At 41.6% G+C, this 10,275-nt stretch overlaps 1 protein-coding gene across 7 annotated transcripts in view; it reads left to right on the top strand.

Annotated features, from left to right (window-relative positions):
• The first annotated feature begins 5,685 nt into the window (after nucleotides 1-5,685).
• Nucleotides 5,686-10,275, top strand: part of LOC109311746 (collagen alpha-1(IX) chain-like) — a 69,131-nt gene continuing 64,541 nt past the window's right edge. For 6 of the 7 annotated variants that reach the window (XM_019537558.1, XM_019537560.1, XM_019537561.1 and 3 more), the window contains exons 1-3: nucleotides 5,686-5,857; nucleotides 5,954-6,022; nucleotides 9,131-9,234. In XM_019537558.1, the coding sequence (XP_019393103.1) occupies nucleotides 6,021-6,022; nucleotides 9,131-9,234 (106 nt within the window). In that variant the 5' untranslated portion in view covers nucleotides 5,686-5,857; nucleotides 5,954-6,020. The remainder of the gene's footprint in view (nucleotides 5,858-5,953; nucleotides 6,023-9,130; nucleotides 9,235-10,275) is intronic. The other variant, XM_019537559.1, reaches the window with a different exon arrangement.

Genomic DNA, 10,275 nt, shown 5'->3' with positions numbered 1-10,275 from the left:
CAGCTGACTTCCTGCCCTTTGGGCGGGGGGCTGGACTCGATGATCTCCCGAGGTCCCTTCCAGCCCTGATGTCTATGAAATCTATGAAATCAACCCAGATATTAATGGGTACTTGCTCATTCGGGCTTGGGAACAAAAAGCAGCTTGGTGGGATGCTAGTCACTTAGTGCTCATGTGAGCTATTGGCTACAGAAATTGGTATGCCTTGGCCACCCAGGCTCGGGTGGATTCCAGCCCTTTTGTTTTTTGATCTTCTCATAGACAGAACATTATACTGAGTTGATTATAAACTGGCATTGAAGGCTGTTTGATGGTTATGCTTATGAATTTAGTTTTGTTAAGACAGATTACCTGGCTCATGAATTGTGCTTTTAACTTGAAAAAATGTTTACTTGACTGTCATCTAAACTGTATTAATCTTTGCTTTTGCAAGGGCCTAAATGTCCCATATGAGTTGCATGTTCCAATGAAGCTATTGATTTTTTGATTTTTTCTTAATGGATTTCTGCCCAAAGGTATCACTACATTGAAATCAAATTTAGATTTGTGTCAAAGTATCCGTAAAGCTTTCAGATTATCTCTATGTGTTTATTTTTTGAAGTATCTGTTACTCAGTAAAGTGGTTTGGGGGACAAAATATAATTTCAAATCTATGGACAGATAATTATCCAATTTACTTCAATATAAGACAATCTCCCAATTATTAGAGTCTACATATGGAACTTTTATACATTTTTATAATTGTCCAGGTATAGAATCTAATTATTTGTTCCCCTCCCATTGCTACAAAATGAAAAATAAATCTGGGAGGGTCAAGTGGCCCCCCTTCTTCACCCTGCAGCCCTTTTCATCCTCCCCACTCCCCCTTCGTGTCAGATCCTGCACTCCCCGAGCACATGGAAGTAAGTCCAATTTGAAAACACTGACTTTGAAATAAACATGCCTGTAGTAATTTAGTTCATCCAGAACTGTTGCATTTTACCTTTTTGAAACTCCTGCAAATTCTTGCATAAGTACTCCATTAATACAGTTCTAAGTAGCACTTTTGTACCTATTTATATAATATACAAACTATTCATGAAATTAGACCAAAGCTAAAAGGCTCATGATTTAGCATATAGTTCATTGGGCTGGGGCCCACCAGATTCAACAGCATGGTGACCCCACAACTTAGCAGTTATCAGTAGGGATCCTGGTTTTCTCTAATAAAGAAAATCCCCAATTTTGGGGTTAAAAAAGAAACCAAAATTCCACATTTTTTCATGATTAAAATGAAATGTCACTAATATATCTATATTTATATCTATATCTATATCTAGATATAGATATAGATATATAAAATGGTGTTTCATTTTGATCATGGAACAATGCGGATTTTGGGTTACTTTTTTAACCTGAAAAGTGGGGATTTTTTTTAAAGCAGAGAAAACCAGGAACTGTGCTGATCAGTACGTATATATCCAGATACCATCCCCACAAAGGAGCCATATGTTAATTAGCCCCTCATTCATGACTGGAACCGGGTGTTCTTGTTGCAGGTCCTGGGATCCTCCAAAAATTTATATGCAGATGGGGCATATGGCAACCTTGTCTGGCTTTGCCTTATCGGGGCAGGGCAACACTAATCATAATGTGACAGACTGAGGGGTGAGGGCAAAACAGATTCTAGGTGAACTGTTTGGGGGCCCCCTTTGATGATGTTTACCAGACATTTCAGGCTGGTGAGGAAACAGGAATAATTGGAAATGGGAAAGAAAGACCCAGCTCAGCTGTTGGAGTGAAGATGAAGTTGAAATGTATCTGTCCAATGTAGTGGCTGACACAGACTTGAAAAAGAGTTGGCATTGAGGGGGTTTGAGCACAACAGACACTACGATATCTTATTCAGGCTGCATTAACCTGTCTTTGTGGTGTGTTCCTATCAGCATCTCAACCTTTTTGGCTAAGATCAAACATAGCGTTTTTGGCATCACAGGGAGAGTATCAGGGCTGGATCTGGCCCTCCCAGTGCTGGCCTGGTATTGCAATACCTCCAGGCCTGGTGTCAGCTCTCTGCAGAGGGAACATGCATTGGGTTTTTTTTAAGGGCCTTACGTGTGTGCGTGTGTGTACACGTGCGCATGTGCACACACAAAAGGCTCCTATCAATATGTTTGCCCAATATGGGCCACGTGTTTTATAGTCATGCTCAGTGTTGGTTGCATTTAATCAGGTTCATAGTTGGTTTCTATTACTAAGCACCTCCTGCTTTTGGCAGCAGTTTAATGACAAACAATTTATTTAATGTGGTATCTTTGTATGCAGTTAAAAGCTGAGGTTTTTTTTCCTTCATGCTGTTTGGGGGAAAGCATCGTGTATTCAACTAAATATGGTAGTTATTCTGGGAAAACCATTTTTTGTTTTTAATTTGAAACATTACAATTTTAAGAGACTAATGTAAGTCAGACTGCAACTGTCAAATGGCAAAAGGTTATACAGTGCAAGGCAGGCATTCAAAATGCAAACTCATAAATAAAGAGCCTCAAAATCATGTGGGATTAATTTCTTTAGCATAATAACCTTCCCTTCCCTCAGTTTCATGTTTCTTGGTTTTGATATAGATAACATGCAATAATAAATGAACTGTAATATTAATTTCTTTATGAGAGAGGTAAACTGAGGTCTAACTTGAGAAAAGTGACTTAGAACATAAATGAGAGATCTGAAATACTAGAAAATACATAAGCCAGTGCTAATTAATTGCACAGTCACAGAAGATGCTAGTGACTCACATAATGCAGGGGAAGTGTGGACTGTTGTCAGAGCAGCAATCATTTTAGAAGCCACATACTAAAGAATCTGCTTTCCCAGAAAGAAAGTGTGTGGACTGAAAAGAAGTTAGTTTTCACTATTTAAATTCTGATGGAAGTTGACACTAATTACTACCACATGCATTGTGCCCTTTAAATAGTTTAGTAAAGGATCAAAGCCAGAAATACAAAAAATTTTTTGGAGTTGATCATTCTTTGACTTTCTGGAAGTTGTTATAAATGAATTTTTGAACTTATGGAAACAGGATGCCAGCTAGTATTATACCTTCAATTGGTGCTATAGCTATCGCACAAGCAAGGCTAAAGTATGATACAATCCAGTATACATTCAGAAAGCAGGTGTTCTGGAGAAGGTTCCTTTTCCCATATTCATATTCCTGTAAACAAGGCAAGAATGACAGTCGTGGGGCAATCCTCTTTGGATGGCACATGGGTGATACAGGTTCTACCCTTGGCTTTGGAACAGACTTACAGACTGAGTGGGAGTCTGGGGAAGCACAACCTCTGTAATGCTTCAATGGTCTGTTTAAAAAGCTTCAATGGCCCTGCTTTTTCACATAGGTGCTGCGTGGCTAAACCATGCTAAAGATTTAGGTGTTCAGTTCTTCTAGTGATCCAGGCTATCTTGGTACCAAGGCAGATCACTGAACAGATATGTATATCCTGATCTTTGAGACAATCATCTGCTGATAGGAAGTGTGTCTTACAAATATAAGGTGCCTGCCACCAGGATTTGTCATCTGAATGCAACAATTTAAGAAGAAATTTGATAATAAACCTCTGATCCTGCTTCTAAGCTATTCCTACTAGCTGTCTTCTCACTGAAGGAGGGGCTGGAGAAAAGCCTGTTTTGCCTGGACACAACTGGCTGGACACCATGGGCCTTAGAAGGGGAGGGAGCGGAAGAATGCGGGAGAATTCTTTGACCAAGCTGAAGTGGAATGGCCGTTAGGGAATGAACAATGTAAAAGTGATTGGAACGGGATAGTGTAGGGCTGGGGTGTCAGACTCACCTCGTGCCCTGGATCAGATCTGGTCTGTGGGGCTTCTTGTGGACCAGATGAGCCCAATGTACGTGGAGGCTCTGGCCTGAGACACGTGGGCCTTGGCAGTGGCTCCAACTCCAGCTCCAGCATGGGGCTGTGGTGGGGCCAGCAGTGGAGGAGGTTGGACAAGAAGGCAGGCCAAATGGCTGCCTGCAGTGGTGGCAGCCATGTAGATGGACTATGCAGCCACAGAGCAGCTGGGGCTATATCAGCCCTTACTTGCCCTCCTGCCACTGATCACCATGTTCACTGAGCCCTGAGGGCCCCAGATTTTGCAGAAGGCCACTTTCCTGGCCACCCCCTCCACTTGGTTGTCCACCAGTAGCCTGGCAGGTCCCATAGGCCATATGCTTTACATTCCTGGCTTAGGGAATGGGGAAAACAATAGAGCTAACTAAAGAGGATCAATCATAATCAAGAAATGTGTGATCTTTAGAATTTAAATTACAGAGAGGTCCTAATAATTGTAAAGCTAAAAAAGATAACTTAACCCAGCAGTTCCCAAACTCTGACAGACTGTGCACCACCAATGTAAAACAATACTCCTTAACCACCAGGAAAGTTTTCAGTTCATCTTTACCACCAACAAATTTTTGTCATATAAAGTAATTACAATAAATCTGTCAGTGCATAACACTGACAGGATGTCTGCATACCACTGGTGGTATGCATACCACAGATTGGGAACTGCTAAAATCTTAACCAATATAGCAGCCTTATCCTACTCCTTTCCCTGCCTTTAGCAGGGTGAGAAAGCAGGTGAAGCCTGAGTGAGTTTCAAGAAGGCCAAACATTAAATTGTCCTGTAGGGCATACAGCTGAGTACAAATTAGGGAAACTGCAAATTGCATTGGGGGCTGAATGAACTTGCTCTTGTTCTGGTTCTGAAGGAATACAAAGCCATCTTTTTGCCTCACTCTATCAGTACTGAACACAACTTGATTAGAAAAGACAAGCTGGACTAAAAAGTTTAAATGAGAGGTCAGAATGGCCCTTTGGCTATCTGCCACTTGCTCTTAAAAATGCAAATTCTATATAATAAAATGCTTAGAGTAGCTCCCAGAATTTTTTTCTATATTGTATATGATGCTCTATTTACAGATCAACCATGATCTGATCGATTTACAGATATGATCTATTTACAGATCAAGCGTGTTATCTTGGAGAAGAGATAACTTCTCTTGCTCCTGTCTGGCCAGGAAGCAATGGTGGCAGCTCTAGTCTTGAACCTGCAGATGCCACCTCTACAACCACAGCTTTCTGGCTGGGTGGGGCCATAGTGAGCATGTGCTCTGAGGCCTGAGCTGAAACCAGACCTGGAGCCACAACTCAAGCCACTGGTGGCCAGGAGGAGGCAGGGGAGGGGGCAGCATTCTCCCATTTAAACTTTTCAGTCCAGCTTGTCTTTTCTAATCAAGGTGTGTTCAGTGTTGGGAGCAGCAGGCATTGAAGTGTGTAGGTCTGGGGGAGGCACAGGTACCACATGGAGGTGGGGAGACATTTGGGGTGCACACCAGGGAAAGCAGGGGATTGTGTGTGTGGGGGGTGGGGCATAGGGCACAGGCTTGGCTCTCCTTCCTTCCTGCCCCTCTGCTGCTGCTTTACCTGTCACAGAGGTAGAGGCGGGGGATTAATTTAAGGTGGCCTTCCAATAATTAGATTCCATACATGGACAATTATAATCAATTTATAAATTTTCCATGGGTAGAATCTTACTACTGGGGGGACATTTTCAATTCCGTATCATCCCGGATTTGGGTAAATATGGCATTCTACAATTCTTCCATGTTAACAAACACTTCTTTATTTATCTACACTGACAAGTTCTCACATATTTGAGAGGTCTGATGGCAGGACTTCGAGAGAAGAGTGGAATCCAGACACTTTTCAGCCATTGTGGGAACCTTCACATGTGAAGTGACTTTCCAATCAGGGGCCAAGACCTGTGCGTTGTACTGTGTGACTAGAGAGCCTGCAGCCATGATAGAGGTAAGCAAGGAGGTAGCTGAAAGAAATGGTTGAATCTGAAAAAAAATAATGTGAAGAATGTTTAATTCTGTTTTGTCTTTATCTTGTATGTGTTTTTTTTTGTTTCAGGAGTGCTCTTAAGCTTTCTGCTGTCCCCCAGCTGCACATCTCTACATCTACATTTGTTACAAAAAGTATGTAAGTTCTCTTTTCTTGCTATACTTGGAATTTTACTTCCCTTTGTTGGAATGAAACACTTTATCCATCATACAGCATCTGTTGTATTTGGATACTCAGTTCCAACTGAGATAAATAAAAGCACAGTGTGCAGTATGCTTTATTTAAAGAGGTGCTTACTAACAAATCTTGTCATGGGTTAGCTATGAAAGTATCAGAGTTTTCTTCTGTTATTAAAAAAAGAATTCAGAATGTCGGGGGTGGGAAGAAAGCAGCTCTCCGAAATGCTTTATGTGGAAAAGCTTGTTTTAAAATGTGGCCACATAGGCGTTTTAAGAATACAGTGTCTAATAATCAATGACTAAATACATAGGCCACTTTTTAAATGAAAAAATATTTATAAATTTAAAAAGAACAAATGAAATGTGCATTTCTTCCATTTATATCTAGTTATAACAACATTCCAGTATGCTGAGAATATTGTAAAGAATGCTATGTAGAACAGTCTTTCAGTGCTTATTGGTACGAGTTTCATTGACTTCAGTGGTGCTACTTGCATAAAAAATAATTACTTATATGTAAAAGTTACAGGATTTAGGCTGTAAATTTATCTTGTTATTGCTATTGAGCTCTTTTAAAAATATATGCTTCTTTTTATTTTGTCTTTGCCCTTTTACTGTGCATCAGTACTTATATATGCAATTACTCTTTTGTCTTTTAAGAAATAAAAGTAGACCTCTGGGGGAAATGATAATAGTTCATTAATTTGACTTGATCATTGCAAACCTAACCGTATGAATAGATAGAACTACCACTTTAAAAAGTAAGTGATGAACTGAGCTGCAAAATTTTCATTTTAATATAGAAATGAAACTTCTCAAGATTTCTAGACTTTGGAAAAGGAACCTGTATTATCTGTAGGATAAGATTTTTATTGATCTGACAGTACCTAGAATGACTAATCAATGAAGCTTGGGAATTAGAACAAGGCCCCTTGTTAACCTTTCTGAAGGTCTTCAGAATATTCATTGAGATTTTTACCATTAAATTCAGTGCAGCAGGATTGGGCCGCAGATTTAATAAACTGACTCTTATTTCCCTCTGTGTAATTTGAATCTTATCTTGCTTCAGGTGAGGTCAGGGACAGAACTGCAGTCTCATCAATTACTATAAAATGGCCCCTTTTATAAAAAATGATAAAATGAAAATGTTTTTATTGTGATAGCACATAGAAAATGTACTTACACAGAAGAACAAGCAGATTCTTAAAACATCAAAGAAAAAACAGACTGTGAAAAATAAATATAGATCACTGCAATCCCTACTATGTACAAGTCTGCTTTTAAGTGAAAAGCTGCATTCTTTAGGTAGCTTTCACAGCACATTGTAAGTGGTAGGTTCAATATTTAACTTTGTCACTAGGAAAAGGATAGATGAACTGTGCTTCTGTTGTGTGACTCTTTGAATGCAGTAGTGTCAAATAATCAAAACATTTGCTGTTATTTTTAACAGCTAAACTTCCATAATTCCTATTCTGCAAGAAAATTCCTATGCTACTAATAGATAAACTCTTTATATAGGGTGTTTTTTGGGCTATATCTGATACTTTTTGAATTTCAGATAATTATTAAATGAAATGCTTGCAATCCATATTTTAAATTCAGGATTTTGCAGCTCAGCTTTTTTGTATGCTGTGTATTTATTTATAGGTATTCTATAAATATACACACATATGTGCTTCTTATACACTGTGGGTACTCTCCATCACTGCAACCCCTGTGCTTTGGAGACTTTTGATAGATGGTAACAGATTAGCACTGATAATCGGGATCCCGGTTTTCCCTGATCAAAAAAAATCACAAATTCTCTGATAACCGCCCCCAAATCCTTGATTAAAATGAAAGGCAACCCCCACAGACCCCTAGCCCTACTGGTGCCCCTCACTTCCCCCCCCCACCCCAAGTGCCCTGGCCCTGCTGGTATCCCTCACTCTCCCCCACAGCCCCCTGGCATTGTTCTTGCCCTCATTCCCTCCCCACAACCGCCCAGACCTGCTCATGCCCCTCACTCTCCCCCAACAACTTCCCTGCCCCCACAGACTTCCCAGTGGGGGCCCCCAGAGGCCAGGGCTGTGGGGCCAGGGACCCAGGTCCCCAGCCCCTGCCCCCAGCAGGAGGTGGCAGCTGCTGCCATGGAGCAGAGCCCAGCTCTGCCCCTGCTCTGCTCTGGGCGGGGGGCAGAGGGGACCTGTGCCCCCCAGAACTGTCCGTGGGGTGGGGATGGGGGAAGATTGCCCACTGCAGGCTTGGGATCCCTCCCGGTTGCTGTCCCCTGTGGCCTCTGCAGCCCAGGGGTACAACCTGGTATGACAGGGCACAGTGGGGCCACACAGGGAAGCAGCTTCTGCTGCGAGCTGTGTGCTGCCCTGGCAAGACATCCCTTGCCCTTACGGCATCAGTGAGGGACACAACCCCATGCTGCTGCCCCCACTGTTGCCAAGCAAGCAGGGGACGCCTTGTCAGGGCAGTGCAGAGCTTGCTATGGCAAGCAGCTTTCCTGTGTGGCCCCGCTCTGCCCTGCCACAGCAGGGTGGGAGCTCAAGCCCACAGCGGGCAGCCCATGCCTGCCCCCCCTGCACACAGATCCGGGGGTCATATGCACCCCCTGCTTCCCAGGAGTGCACAGAGCAGCAGGGAGCTGCCCCACACCCTTTCCCTCCAGATAAGCCACCTGTGGTCCTGTCTCACTCCCCGTCGGGGCCCTGTGGCTATGCATTGCAGGCCCAGGCCCCAAACCCCATGCATGGCCTGGCTGCACAGCAGCCCCAGCCCCAGCTCCAGTTTCGCCCCCAGCCCTACCCAACTCCCTCCCTTCCTCCCTATAGGGGCCTCAGTTCCCACCCCCTCACTTACCTATGGGAGCTGCTCTCCAGGCTGCCTGGCAGCCATGTCCATATACATGCACATGGTGCAGGGGCCCTGCCTGACCGTGCACCTCCCACTCCCCCCGGCCCCTTGCAGGATGGAACTCTGCTAAAATGAGAAATTTGTGTTTTCCTCTGGAAAAGGGGAAAATCCACATTTTACTGATTATAATGATTATAATGAACCATTATATATTCTTTCCTAGGTGCATGCATTCACGAAGTTGCACAATGACATTTCCTGCACTTACAGTCTTCATGATGACTCTCTTCAGTATTTCATTATGTCAGGATATAACAAATACTACAGGTATGTGAACAGTCCTGTTTAAATAATCAGTGAATTCATATTTAAGTGTTTAAAAATAATTTTAATAATACCAACTGATTCTTTAGAAAAGATATGAAACTATTTTCCTGTATTTATGAAAAAGTTTCAGAAGGAAATATTCTAATGAATATTAATAGACAATACATTTCTTAAAAGAGACTTTTTTTTGCAAAGAATGAAGGATGCTTTCTTCAGACCTTTTAGTTGTTTCACTGATTTTTACTAAATTGAAATGCGTGATTCTCCATGCTTATAGGTAATACTTGAAAACTAACCTTCATCGCTGTGCTGTAATTTAATTTCAGACTTATATTACATCACTTTTGCTCGCAAGAGTCTAGAAATAAATCATGTTAAATTGTATTTGACAATGTAGTATAACTCACTGAACATGCACTGTTACATGGAATATAACTTGATGCCTCTGCAAGCTTGGGGAGATACTTCGATTTGTTCTTAGATGTTAAATAATTTTGTTATTTTGAAAGAACATTTTGGATATCCTATATACTGAGAATTTCACATTGCTAACACATTCCTCCAGGAGATTCAATGGTGTTAAAATACACAGCTGAAACCTGACATTCAATGAGTTCTATCAAGGCTTGGGAAAATGAAACTATGCAGCAGTAAGGCATTTTAACTGAGTCTGCAAAAATGAAGTCTATTTGCTAAGTAAACAAGTTAATTTAAGTAGTTGAGCAAGAAACACATTTCGTGACAAATCATTTTCAACTGCATCTGGAATAAGCAATTGTGGGGGTTGGGGATAGTGTGTTGGGAGGTGGCGGGGAAGGAACAGGACAGGAAAATATTGTTAAAACTGGGGAAGGAAACGTTCCATAGTTACCGACTAATCTTTTGACATTTAATGAAGAACACATCCTGTAGAGCAACTAAATAAAAACAATGACATTAAACTTCTCCGAAGGAGAGGATTCATATATATTTAGGAATGTGTTCAGAATCTCTGTGTTTCTGGAACGACATTAAGTACACTAAGATGCTCAACTGAAGGTG

This window comes from Crocodylus porosus, unplaced genomic scaffold, assembly GCF_001723895.1.
Source record: "Crocodylus porosus isolate Cpor-Errol unplaced genomic scaffold, CroPor_comp1, whole genome shotgun sequence".
NCBI lineage: Eukaryota > Metazoa > Chordata > Crocodylia > Crocodylidae > Crocodylus > Crocodylus porosus.
The sequence above is the reverse complement of the archived record's forward strand: the minus strand, read 5'-3'. Positions and strand labels throughout refer to the sequence as shown.